The sequence below is a fragment of the Polychytrium aggregatum genome (assembly GCF_025602895.1).
Source record: "Polychytrium aggregatum strain JEL109 chromosome Unknown BJ171scaffold_19, whole genome shotgun sequence".
NCBI classification, from domain to species: Eukaryota; Fungi; Chytridiomycota; class Chytridiomycetes; order Polychytriales; genus Polychytrium; species Polychytrium aggregatum.
Genome location: NW_026516221.1, coordinates 324,162 through 336,601, shown reverse-complemented (window position 1 = coordinate 336,601; position 12,440 = coordinate 324,162). Strand labels below are relative to the sequence as shown.

General features: G+C 57.7%; 5 protein-coding genes across 5 annotated transcripts; 3 read left to right on the top strand and 2 right to left on the bottom strand.

Annotated features, from left to right (window-relative positions):
* Positions 1 to 36: 36 nt before the first annotated feature.
* BJ171DRAFT_424275 (uncharacterized protein) lies at positions 37 to 897 on the top strand (the record flags this gene model as incomplete). Its single annotated transcript, XM_053107655.1, has 1 exon — positions 37 to 897. The coding sequence occupies one exon, from the start codon at positions 37 to 39 to the stop codon at positions 895 to 897; it is 861 nt and encodes a 286-aa protein (XP_052966493.1).
* A 352-nt stretch (positions 898 to 1,249) lies between these two features.
* On the top strand, positions 1,250 to 2,533 carry BJ171DRAFT_505791 (uncharacterized protein). Its single transcript, XM_053111061.1, has one exon. It carries the CDS (start codon positions 1,345 to 1,347, stop codon positions 2,521 to 2,523), a length of 1,179 nt encoding a protein of 392 aa, XP_052966492.1. The 5' UTR covers positions 1,250 to 1,344; the 3' UTR covers positions 2,524 to 2,533.
* A 4,083-nt stretch (positions 2,534 to 6,616) lies between these two features.
* BJ171DRAFT_106518 (uncharacterized protein) lies at positions 6,617 to 8,069 on the top strand. The gene has a single exon (XM_053105414.1). The coding sequence runs from the start codon at positions 6,813 to 6,815 to the stop codon at positions 7,872 to 7,874; it is 1,062 nt and encodes a 353-aa protein (XP_052966491.1). The 5' UTR covers positions 6,617 to 6,812; the 3' UTR covers positions 7,875 to 8,069.
* A 2-nt stretch (positions 8,070 to 8,071) lies between these two features.
* On the bottom strand, positions 8,072 to 10,299 carry BJ171DRAFT_505744 (major facilitator superfamily domain-containing protein). The gene is made up of 3 exons (XM_053111060.1): positions 10,271 to 10,299; positions 9,585 to 10,110; positions 8,072 to 9,356 (listed from the first exon to the last, which is right to left on the bottom strand). The coding sequence occupies exons 2-3, from the start codon at positions 9,980 to 9,982 to the stop codon at positions 8,162 to 8,164; spliced, it is 1,593 nt and encodes a 530-aa protein (XP_052966490.1). The 5' UTR covers positions 9,983 to 10,110; positions 10,271 to 10,299; the 3' UTR covers positions 8,072 to 8,161.
* Positions 10,300 to 10,914: 615 nt separating this feature from the next.
* On the bottom strand, positions 10,915 to 12,226 carry BJ171DRAFT_505737 (uncharacterized protein). Its single transcript, XM_053111059.1, has 4 exons — positions 12,047 to 12,226; positions 11,816 to 11,908; positions 11,524 to 11,644; positions 10,915 to 11,369 (listed from the first exon to the last, which is right to left on the bottom strand). The coding sequence occupies exons 1-4, from the start codon at positions 12,110 to 12,112 to the stop codon at positions 11,071 to 11,073; spliced, it is 579 nt and encodes a 192-aa protein (XP_052966489.1). The 5' UTR covers positions 12,113 to 12,226; the 3' UTR covers positions 10,915 to 11,070.
* Between the last annotated feature and the right edge of the window lie 214 nt (positions 12,227 to 12,440).

The following is a 12,440-nucleotide window of genomic DNA, read 5'->3' as shown; positions in this document are numbered from 1 at the left end:
ACCCAGTGGGGCGAGCAGCAGTCGCACGTCGAGGGCATGGCGCCTCTCCATTCAAAGTTCTTTCGCTGGTGCGCTCTGGGGTCGAAGCGCGACTGGCTCTGCAATTTCCTCCTGGGGCGATGCTACATGACGGGCATGGGCATCATGAAGAGCCTGACACGCGGACTATCGATCATCGAGGACCTTGCCGATCAAGGCAACGATACGGCGCAGTTCTATCTGGGCGGATTCTACACCCGAGACGGCCCCACCCAGGACCATGTCAAGTCAGAAAAGTGGCTCCGCAAGTCCGCCATGTTTGGCAACACCCAAGCCCAGATGCAGCTGGGTATGATGTACATGCGAGGTAGCGGGCTCCCCAAGGACATTGATGCGGCCGTCGTCTGGCTCCGCTCAGCAGCCGAAAAGGGCTGTGCCTCTGCTCAAATGGCCTTGGGCGGCATCTATCTCTCTGGCGACGGCGTGGCCTCCAATACGGAAGAAGGTCTGAAATGGCTCCACAGGTCCGCCGAGCAGGGATTTGCACAGGCCCAGTACGTCATCGGCAAGCTCTTCCTCGAAATGGGGGACTCGCTGGAAAAGCAACAGATAGGTGCCGAATGGATGCGCAAAGGTGCTGAAGGGGGAGACGACGATGCCCAGTACATGCTGGGCATGCTTTTCCTTGAAGGCAAACTCTTTGCCCAAGACGAGCACCGTGCAATCGAGTGGCTCCGCAAGTCTGCGCTGCAGGGACATGCCAAGGCACAACACGCCCTGGGCGAGTGCCACTTGTATGGTCAGGGCGTCATCCCAGACAGAGAGGAAGCACTCAAATGGCTCTCCAAGGCCGCAGAGCAGGGCCACCCTCCATCGGTAATGACAGTCATGGCGATGCGAGCCGAGGTCACGGACTAGAAAATCGATATTGACACGGCCGATCCCTCGATGTGATACGCAAGCCCACAAGGGCCCTCAACTCGGATGTTGGGTCTGATTCCTCTGTATCTTCAATACACCGGTACATGTCCACCATGCTCGCCATATTATCCACGCTCTTTCAATTGTTTCTAGTCCCGGTTGGCAATCGGTTTTGTTTTCGTTGGTTTGGGAAGCATCATCCGGAACACACCCGGTCGATTTCCTGTGGTGGCGGGAGAAGGGACACAGTGCCACCCAGCCACACCATGTTGACGGAATCAGCGAGGAAGCAGCACATCGCCCCTCAAATATTGCACTATCGTCGTCCCGCTTCTTCGTCGTCGCCTCTGCTTCATCCTCATCCCGCCTCTTCCCTCTGCCCCAGCTGTCTCCCATCTGCAGCCACCACTCACTCGCGGCCTGTCCCCATCCCTCTTTTCCGCCATGCGAGCTTCAGCACAAACCATGGCCGAGCCATCCCCGGTCCAGGAGGACCTCGCTCGCTTCGACCTGCTCACCATCCTGATCACAAATGAAGCATTCATTCACGCTGCGAGTCCACCATTGCTCGCAAAGCTCCTGAGAGTCTCAAACCAGACTCGGGCCATCCTCAACACTTATCAAATATGGGAGCGATTACTATCTCCGAATTCGCAGATCACACCCGAATTCCTGTTCGAGGGTGTCGATCCCTCCATCGATCAGTTGAAAGTGACGCAAGGGCTCCTCTGCTACACACTTCGCCGGAACCAGCACATGCCAATCAGCTCATCGATACTGGAGAAAGAAAACGAGCTCTGGTCCGAAGTCTATCGAGACAGACAGCTGTTCAACCGAGTGTTTCGATACTGCCAAGTGACCGATCCAGAGTTTCACTTCCCCGAGAACGCAAAACCAAACGGACTCAAGGAATTATCCGTCGAGGGATTGATAACGATCGCTGAAAAACAATACTTTGAATTTCAATGGCCGATATCTGTTGGATTTTGGTACGGTGCCACGATTCGACCAAGCCAGCGCATGGACAGATATATCTATGTCTCCAAGCTTTTGCCATTCGACATCTCAGGAATCAACGGCGCAAAGGAACAGAAACTGACACTCGAGGATGTGTCGTTTCTGGAAGTGTCTGGATGGCCCAAGACACTCTCCGATATTTCAAATCTGGCGATCAGGCATAACTATCGGGAACGAGTGACCGATCCACTGATCAGCTTGGAAGGCATGCCTAAGGAGCTGCCTCGCCTGACAACGCTCGATCTGAGTGGATGCAGTCGACTGAAATCGCTCAAAGGAGTGTCTGAGATGCCAGAGCTAGTGGCGCTTCTCCTCCCCAGCTCCATCGAGTCCTTGGAAGGCATGCCGAAGGTCATGCCTATGCTGGCAACGCTCGACCTGAGTAGATGCAGCCAACTGACGTCGCTCAAGGGAATGCCTGTGATGCCAAACCTGGAGGAACTTCTCCTCCCACCATCTATCGAGCCGCTTGAAGACATCCCGAAAGTGCTGCCCACGCTTACAAGGCCCAGCATGAGTAGATGCGGCCAGCTGAAGTCGCTCGAGGAAATATCCGAGATGCCGCGGTTTGAGATCCTTCAACTCCTCGAGTCAACAGAGTCCTGAAAGACATGCCAAAATATCTGACTTCGTACCCTTCCTCTTTCTGGATCGATCTGTTTGATTGGCCTCACTCTATAGGCTGTCAAATGTGCCAATGTTGCTCGAACTCGACATTCCAGCCAGTGTCGAAACCCTCTCGGCCATCCCCGACGAGCTCCCATCCCTCACCAAGCTCACGATCTCCTCGCACAAACCCCACAACATCTTGAACCAACTCCCAAGCATGCCAAAGCCCAATCATCTTGTCCTCCCAACTCAAACTGTGAGCCAGCCCGATTTTCGTTTGAATCAAAGCTCCCTCACAGTCCCGGATCTTCGAGTCAGCGGGCTCGTCGACAAGCTTCCCCCTCTCAAGACACTGCACTTGGATTCAAATATAAGGCCATCACATCATTCCCTGTTCGTTGGGCACGTTTGGTCGATTCTCAAGGTAGCTCGGCATGGAGTTGCCCAATTTCATGTGTATCTTTCTCTGGATTGTCGTCAATCTTCGACATTTTCTCGAGATGGGTCGGAGACCTCCGTGAACCAGTTCGGAGCGAAACAGGGCAGCTCTCCAACATCAAGAGAGCCGCTCGGCCTCCAGGCGCTCTGAGCACACTGTTTACAGGCAATCCAATAAAAAACGGGACACCCGGGTTTTTGACCATTCATCGAATATTTTGTTACCCAATGTTATCGCGCGCTGGCCATGACCATTCGCCACACATCCGACTTTCGCACCGCCGCATTGCGATGCTACGCCCTCATCCATAGCCTGCGTAAGGTCGCCTCCATATTCAGTGTGTCCAAGAGCACCATCCATCGATGGCACCGAGGATGCAAGCTGGATGACCCATCCCGGGTCCCAGCTCGCAGATCCACTTTCTTCGAGCAGGCATGTCCAGTCATTCGCACCCTGATTGAACAGGACCCGTTCCAGACTGGTCCTGTGTTGCGATGCAAGCTCGAGTCCATCCTCCAGAGGAAAGTATCACTCTCACTCTGCCACACTGCCATCCACCGAGCAGGTCTCTCACACAAGAGGGCAACACACCTCTACAAGTCCAAGCGACTGGATGAGCGAGTGGCACAGTTCAGGGACCGAGTCCGTTCCATCGACCCGCGACGGCTCGTTTTTGTCGACGAGACAGGGATCAGGAGATCCATTTTCCCTCTCTACGGATACTCACCGAAGGGTGCTCCGCTTCGCCAGCGCAATCACATGAAACACAAGTCTGTCTCGGCTGCATTTGCCATCAACCACTCTGGTGTGCTGCATCGCATGTACATCCCCACATCATTCAAGACACACTCGATGGTCGAGTTCTTTGAGCGAGCGAGCTTCCCAGACGACTCTGTGATTGTGATGGACAATGTCAGCATGCACAAGACAATCCCTGTCCTGGACTGCATCGAGCGCCGAGGATGGTCAGTGATCTTCACCCCACCTGCCTCGCCCGACTTCAATCCCATCGAGAACTTCTTTGGGGTTGAGTTCCTCCAATTTGGGGTTGAGTTCCTCCAATCACCCCGCCATTTTCGCGTTCACATCCCTGGCTTGAACCTCTCGGCGATTTTTGAACAGGGTCGCTTCCCAACCAGCCCGCAAAGACGGGCTCCTGCTCTCGGGTATAAATGCCACACCTTCGTCCTGCTGCTTTCTTCCCTCATCTCGCCTTGATCTGATCATCGCGCTATTGTACGATAAAAAAAAGTCTCTGCTCTGACCAGTACCACTGGCAGGCACCCAGCATCCTCTGCCCCCATGCCTCCGAAGCGTAAGGGTACCGGTGATGGCCAGCCTCGGCCACCCAGGCCCAAGAAAGCCAAGTCACAGTCGGAGCCTGTCTCTGGTTCGTATTCTGATCCCACGCATGCTTGGTCGTCTGTTGCTCCGTCGCTCACCACCACTGCTTCTGCAGATCCAATGGATGTCGATCCCACCGAGCCTGGTCCATCTACTTCCTCGAGTACCGGCAAGCGATGTCGCCAGTGCGATGGCACCGATCACGAACGTTGCAACACCAGCAAATGTCCCGAATATCACCCCCTCAAGAGTTCTGTCGTCCCACTCGTGGATGGAAGGTCATCCGCCCCTCAGTTCAGCTGCTTCAAGCAGACCATGGACGGCATCTTCTGGAAGAATGCAAAGAAACAATGGCTCAATCCCGCTCTCCGCGACAAGATCCAGGCCACCGTCGAGGCCATGACCCAGATCCAGTTCGAGGCATCCAGGCTGCTCAACCTGCACATCCTCCGGTGCATCGAGCAGGATATTCCCGTCCCCGTCATCTCCAAGTCCACCCCTGCTTTCGTTCGCCAATGCTTCAAGATCGTCCAGGCCGGTGCCCTCTCGACGGCCAGGGATACCAAGAAATACAACGAGCATCTGGTCGCTTCCTTTCGCGACTACCAGACCACTCGGCACGCAGACCTGCCTCCGGCCCCTCGTCTGCCTGATGGTGCTCACAGTCAGCTTCTCACACTGGCTGTCAATGCCTATGCCACCAACTGCACCACCCACCTCAACCTGGCCTACTGGCGACTCCTTCGTCGCTTCTGCGCTGCCGTCTTCCCAGCCAACAAGCATAAGCACGAAACCATCGAGGCTTGTCTCGAGCTCTTCGAGAAACCAGGGCAGACTCCACCCAAGGCCGATCTCGAGTTCCTCTATCCAGACTTTGGCCACGTCCTGGACGAGTTTCGGTACAGCAGCGACCAGGACCGCTTCCGGGCCCTCCACCGCCTCTCATACCATGTGAGAATCCTCGCCCGAGACAAGATGGTCGACAATGTCCACAAGTGGATCGACTGTGACATGCCCGCCCTCCGAGTCACCGAGCTGCAGCGCCAGGCCAAGCTGGACGAGCTCACTACCCAAGGCATTCCCTCCGACGACAAGAGGTTCACCACGGCCAAGTCGGAGCTCGGCACCACCAAGTCCAAGATCAACAAGCTGGCATCCAGGATCAACTGGGCACTCAAGCAGCTCACTCTCGACACTCCTCCGGCCGTGTGCACGATGGTCCCTCTGTGCACCACCAAGGCCAAGTATGTCAAGATCGACACGGTCACTCTCTGGGAGCTCCTGGGTCCAAAGAAGCGCCTTGACCTCACCAGGGACAAGCTCAAGGAAGAAGGTGATGACGGTGTCAACAACCAGGATCGTCTCTGGCGCAGTTGCTTCAAGCTGCGTAGTTCCCTCTTCCAAGAGCGGGACGTGAACAAGAAGCTGTTCAACTACGAGATCAGCACCGATGGCATTGGATGCACCATCGGCCTCGTCAAGTTTGTGCGTCGAACCGATCACACCGAGACCATCGAGCCTCCTCCGACTGCCGAGCAGCGCATCCAGGCCCACATCGGCGACCCAGACCCCAACCGCACCACTTGGATTGGCATCGATCCTGGAGTCGGCTCCATCTTCACGGCGGTCATCCAAGCACCGGGCCACCAAGACGAGGTGGTCTCATTCTCGAATGGCCACTACCAGCATATGTGTGGCCATACGTCCAACACCAAGTGGCACAATATCATGAAGTATCGACTCGACATCGAGACCTGGATGTCGACCACTCCCTCGCCCAAGGTGTCGTCCTCGGAGGCTTTCAAGGTCCATCTCACCCATGTCCTGCGACCGGAGCTGCGAGTGCAGCTCGACTTCCACCTTGGCAAGAAGGCCCGTCACCATCGCTTCACGGGCCACAAGAGGCGCCAAGTGGCCGTCGACAGGATGTGCAAGGCCGTCCTGAAGCACGCCCCGAGGGAGAAGGATGTGGTGATCGCCTTTGCAATGCATCATGGCGTCAAGGCAAGGGCTATGCATCCAGCCCTCGGAGGCAGCGATTTGCTCGGTACTTTGAGCAGTTCGAGCACCACCGACGCCGTCCCAATCACCATCATGGAAGCGTCAAGGTAGTCTCGACGAACGAGTTCAACACCTCGCAAGTGTGCTCCAAGTGCCTGGAGCCAGTTCGGTTGGAAGGACTCGATGCGCCCAGTGTTGCGAATTCCCACTTTGTCAGGAGCTGCAAGAATCCCAGCTGCCGGACAGTGTGGAATCGCGACGTCAATGCGGCGCGCAACATGATCACAGTGTGCAGGTCGATTGTGGAGACCGGAGAGCGACCGGCGGTCTTCACTCGGAGGCTGCCAAAGTGATCTGTTTTATTTCTTGTGGCTTTGCTTGACGCAAGCACAGCACATACTACATGTTCATGGAAACGGCTGTATTGTCCCGTTTTTTTTTTTCTGAATAAAGTGTAGCCAGGGTAGCGGTGGGCTGGTGTATACAGGACCCGGAAACAAAAATGACTGCCCTGACTGTTTGTTGTCGACTCGCCACCGCACATCCGCTCCCACCGAATCACTCCTCCCCACATCGCCCAACTCGCTTCGGCTTGCCCCTCTCCCTCCCTCTCCCTCTCCATCCCACCGATCCATCTTCAATGTCTCGCCTCCTGTCGACACTGCCCCAGACCCCCGATGATCTTGTGTCTTCGCTCTTCCTCCCCCAAGAGTCGCTCGATGCTATCGTCGGGATCATTGATCTCATGATCGAATCTGCACAAGCCCATCGCAGCCAGCCACAACCCAGGCTGGCCCCAACACCCTCCCGACTGGCACACCAGCCCGTTGTGGATGTCGATGCCGCCCGTCGGAACGACGTTGTGCTCGAGTCGCTCTATATTGACCCTCAGGCCGACGCATTCGATTCCGTTGGCGAGCGTCTCGCTGAGTGGATGGCGGTTGATGACACCACCGCAGCCCTCTCGGCCGTCGAGAATGTCTATAGTCCTGCGTCGATAGCCGGAATCGGCCAGCAGGACGTAGACCACGAGGAAATCATTGCGCTGCTGCTGCAAGAGTCGAGGAATCTTAGTGCCCAACTCCCTGCTGGCAAAGCCGCTCGTCGCCAGGACCAGCGAGGATCGCTCGGCAATCGCCAACGAAGCTTCCGCCCTCGTGTTGTCGAGAGCTCAAAGTCCACCAGAGCTTTGGCCGTGCCAGAGAAGGAGGCCATTGTCTCCATCTACGAGCAGGTGACGAGCTCGGGCACCACCCTCAAAAGAATGGTCGAAACTCTGGTCTCGGAGGTGAGGCTCGTGTTCGTCTGTGCTGATTCCCTCCTGGATGATATTGCTCGCATTCATCGCACCCGTCCGTGGACGAGAGAGGGAGAGAGCGAGAGGGAGCGAGAGATACACGATCCATACAAGCTGTTTATTCATATCGGCGATCTTTCCCTTGGTGTTGGGGCGGTGGCGATTTGCAGGCCATTCGCATCGTCCGAAACCAACTTTCCCACCAGCCCGAGATCCTTCCCGCCAAGCTCTAAGATCTGGTCCCTTGAACGAGGAGGAGGACCATGATGCCTTTTCGCGAAACAGTCTCCGCCTTCTCCCATCGCAGTTTTTGGATTATCGTCAGTGCTGGCTCTGTCTGGTCGTGCATGCCCAAGTTGAACGGCAACTCAGTGCTGGAGTCGCATGAGCAGCCATCTGACGAAACAACGCCATGATGTCCCTGACTGAATTGGAATCTGACTCTCACCCCTCCCCCCCCCAAAAAAAGTACTTCAACTGTGCTCCCACGGGTGTGGCTGTGAGTGTATTCGGGATCCAGAAAGTTCGTCGTCTCAGAGACAGGGCGCACGGCTTCATTTTGGATACGCTGTAATCTTGGAGTTCTTGCGCATTTCCTGGCCCTTGAACAGCAGATATACGTACGCCAGGGTGCCAAGGATGTTGACGGCAGCAAAGAGGACGCCGATCCATTGGACGCCGATGCTGTTGTCCCAGGGTGTGGCCATCAGCGACATCAGACTGGCAATCAGCATCCGCAGGGCCGAGGCGCTGGCAGTGGCACTTGCACCCTTGCCGGGGATGGCGTCGACGAGGTAGGTCGAGGAGGCAATCAGGATCTGCACCATCCCAAAGCAGATCAGGAAGAAGCTGAAGATCGGGAAGCCGATCGACCAGCGGGCCCAGATCGACCACCCAAACAGCAGGCAGCCCAGCGGGATGATCACAATGCCGCTGAAGAAGGTAAAGGGCGACAGACGGTCTTCGGGCAGCGGCTTGGAGTCGGCTCCGCGCTTCCGGATCGCCTCTCGCAGGTAGTGGTCCGAGATCTTGCCGCCGATGAGCGAGCCGATGATGTTGCCCGTGCCGCCACCGAGGAAGGTCAGGCCGACCAAGTTGGCGGGGGTGCCGTAGACCTCGGTGTAGATGACGGCAATGATGGTCTCGTACGTGAACATGGTCGCAAAGCACAGAGCGCCTTGGACACAGATGATCAAGATAAAGCCGTAGCGCAGGTAGATGAGCGACTTGAGCGGGTTGAACGTCTTGGTGACGGCACGAACCGCATGGCTTTTGCCTTGGATCTCGTTCTGGGTCTGGGCCTGGGTCTGGGGCAACGATTCGGCTTGATGCTCGCCAAACTTGGCCTCGGAGCGGTATGTTTCGGGCGAGATGAAAAAGATCATCACGAGCACCAGAAGACCCAGGCCGGTGCCGACCCAAAAGGTCGAGCGCCAGCCAAAGGCTTCGCCGAGAAAGCCGCCGATGATGGGGCCGATCAGCGGACCAACCGAACCGCCGGCCATATAGATGCCCATACGGCTGCCTCGCTCGGTCGGGGCCCACAAATCGGCAATGGTGCCGGCGCCGACGCTTCCAACGGCGCTGGAGCCAAACGACTGGCAGCAGCGCAGGATGATCAGCACGATGACATTGTCGGTGACCGCACAGCCGATCGACGACAGACAGAAGATGGTGATCGAGGAGAGGTAGATCCATCGCCGGATTTCGAGGTAGTCCGAGACGGAGGCCCAGATGATGGGGGCAACGCTGCGAGTCGGTGGATGCGAGCGGGTCAATGCGAGTAAAGAGCCACTGGGTGAGATACCAAGCGAGCGAGCCGGAGGAAGAGCATGAACAGGGACCCTCCCCAGCAAGACAGCACTGCAATCTCCGATTTCCTCTCACCGGGCCGGACATGGCTCTCTCCTGCAATCCATCCCACCGTCCTTCTCCGCCCCGATGCTTGTCCACACATCGCTGGCCGAGAACACTCACCCCATGAACAGGATAAAGAGCGACAGTGTCAGGTTGATCGACATGGGAGACGCATTCAGGTTCTCGGTGACCTGCGGGACGACCGGCAGGTACAGCGTGGACGAGAGGCCCGGCAGACAGGAAGCGCTTGTGATGCAGAGCAGGATCAGCGATTTTTGGAGCGACGGCAGGTTGCGGGGGTCGGATGTGACGGCCGGACGCAATGCCAGACGGCTGCGGATATAGGCTTTGAGCGAGAATGGCTCCGAATCGATACCGGATAGGGCCTCTGGTGCCGAAGGAGAGGCCGGGCTTGTGGGCTCGTCCTTGCCGTGGTCGGCGATGGATACACTGGTGCTGTCAGCGACAGTCTTGGTCAGGTCGACCTCGGAGGCGAGGGTAGCTTGGGGCTGGGCCATGGTCGGCGAGGATGCTGCTGATCCTGGAAACGGACGTGCGGTTCGGACCGACAGGGGGGGGGAACGGAGCAGGCTGGACGAAGACGGCAGCCGATGGTGGCTCGACGGGAATGAGGCCGGGGCAACAGATTTCCGGCAGCGACAGAAAGTGCAGAGCCCAAGCGACGAAACGATAGAGGTTATATCGCAGCCGCTTACAAATGTGTCCGTTTTTTTCACTTTGCTTCGTTTCGCCATCGCAGACGAGGGGGATTGGTCTCCCAGCCCGGCAGAGGACCGCCTCGAGGACTCCCCATGGAGAAGCACCGGGCGTGGGGAGAGCGAACAGAGCGATCCTTGAGCGAGCAAAGGCCGCGTTTGGGGCTGGCCTGCCCGGATTGTGCACCGGCAGTGATGCCGGACAAGCAGGCATCGGCGGCCTCGGTCTCCATCGCAGCCTCGCGGGCGGTGGTCTGCGACGGCCGGCGACGGCGGTCGGTAGGGCCGCAGGTTCGCCCGCACATCATGTCGTTCGCAGGATCGATGTGTCCACCGCCAGTGTCCCCACCCAAGAAGCCAAGGCCGGCAAGAGCGCATGTGGGTGCAAAAGGCGCACAGGAGGACGGCCTTGTTGGGCTCGGCGCCAGCCCCCTGCTCCAGAAACAGGGCTGGGTCGCCCTTGATCCAACCTTGGGGACCTCTGCATGGGAGAGTCGTTACCGTCAGAGGGCGGACTGCTGCTGCGTTGCAGATCGTCGCCGCCAGCGCAAGCATCGGATCAGTCTGATGCGGTCGTTCCCACGGGCGCGTAAGTGCCCCTCGGCTCCATGCCGAAAGCGCTGGGTATGCGCTTGCGTTCGAATGCCCTGCCGTCCCCCCGCAACGCCGCGCCTGGCGGCTCTGCATCATTATTGTGCTGTGCTATGCTGCTTGTTCGCATTCACGGCGCATCCAAGTCGAAAACGGGGCAGGTGTATTAAAGACCATGCTCACCCAACCTGCAGCATGCAGCGGGTTGATGCGGAGGACACCCAGGGATACACTGTCCCGCTTCGCTCTGAGCATACTGTATTTGGACCAGTCGCCATTCTTCCGTCTCATGTCCGCCTCTAGCTCGAATCAAACGACGCCTCGGCCCAGCGCTCGAGTATCCGGCTGTAGCACTGCTGGAGCTGGGCCTTGTGCAGGGCAGGGTCGTTGGTGTAGTCCGGTCGGTTCAGGTTGTTGTTTGGGCCGACAGCAAAAATGATGCTTTCGATGCCCTCCTGGGTGTAGAGCACCGCATCCCTCGGGACAGAGCACAGCCGCACATCGCCGACAGCCAGAGGCGAGTTGTCCTTGCGCTTGGCGTCGGTGAACAGCGAGGCATTGCCAGCAGTAATCAGGCTGCGACCCACGCGGGTACTCTCTGTCGGAACGAGATCAAGGACACCAATCAGTCGCCACTCCCCCACGGCATCACGGCGGGATGCATTGGCCGACTCCGGCTCATCTCGAGACAGCACAGGCTAATCTCGCGGCTAATCTCGACACAGCACCGACAGCCCAGAGCCCAGACTCACCGCCCTTGAGGCGCCACGTCGTCTCGACGACCATCATGTTGCTGCGGATATGGAAGTCGGTCTTGGGCCGAGCAGTGTCGCCGCGGAAGGCGGCAAAGCGCTCGCCAGAAGACCGGAGAGTCTGCCAGAGCCGAGCACGCAACCGACCAGTGTGTTAAGGAGAACCACATCGCCGCCAGGCACGATGTTGGTAAGGAGCACAGAGTGGTAAGTCTGCCGATCGGCATCGGGATCCGGGACGTGCTAGAGGGCCGCAAATAGATATCGGCCCCTCTTGGCAGACCGCCCTTACCTTCTTGAACAAGTCCACTACCACTTGGTCGGGGTCGATCAGCACCAGCTGCAGATGGACCGCTGAGTGCTTTCTAAAGAAACTGCCAATGACCTGAATCGGGGAGTTGCCGAGGTCGAGGAATGCCATTCAGCAGGCGCCAAACACGAGATCCAGAACGACTCGGAGTCAACTCTCTGGTGCAGTGTGCCGCCAGGCATGGTGCGTCTATACAAACACAGTAGACGCTACCTCTGCAGCCCAATTGACGGCCGAGTGTGGATCAATCTTGCCGTCAAAGGTAGATATCGACGACATCACCAGCCGGGTCGGCTCGGGTCCCAAGGCGGCTCCAGAGGCTGGCACGAAGATGTGCACCGTGAGAATCAAGGTGGGATACGGACTGCATCGTCGTCGTCGCCATTTCTTGCCTCGGCTCATTCAGCGTACCTGGCACCGCCGCCGAAGCGTGCTTTGCATGGCGTCGGCGTCCGTCCAGACCCGCAAGCAGGTCTTCTGCATCCATGTCCTCATCGTCGTCGTCCTGGTTGTTCACAGCGCGTCCTCGCGTGCTATCCATGCCATTCAAGAGATCGTCGGCGTTCGCATCGTCGTCGCTCTCAAGAAGCAGAGTTGGGGCGATGAT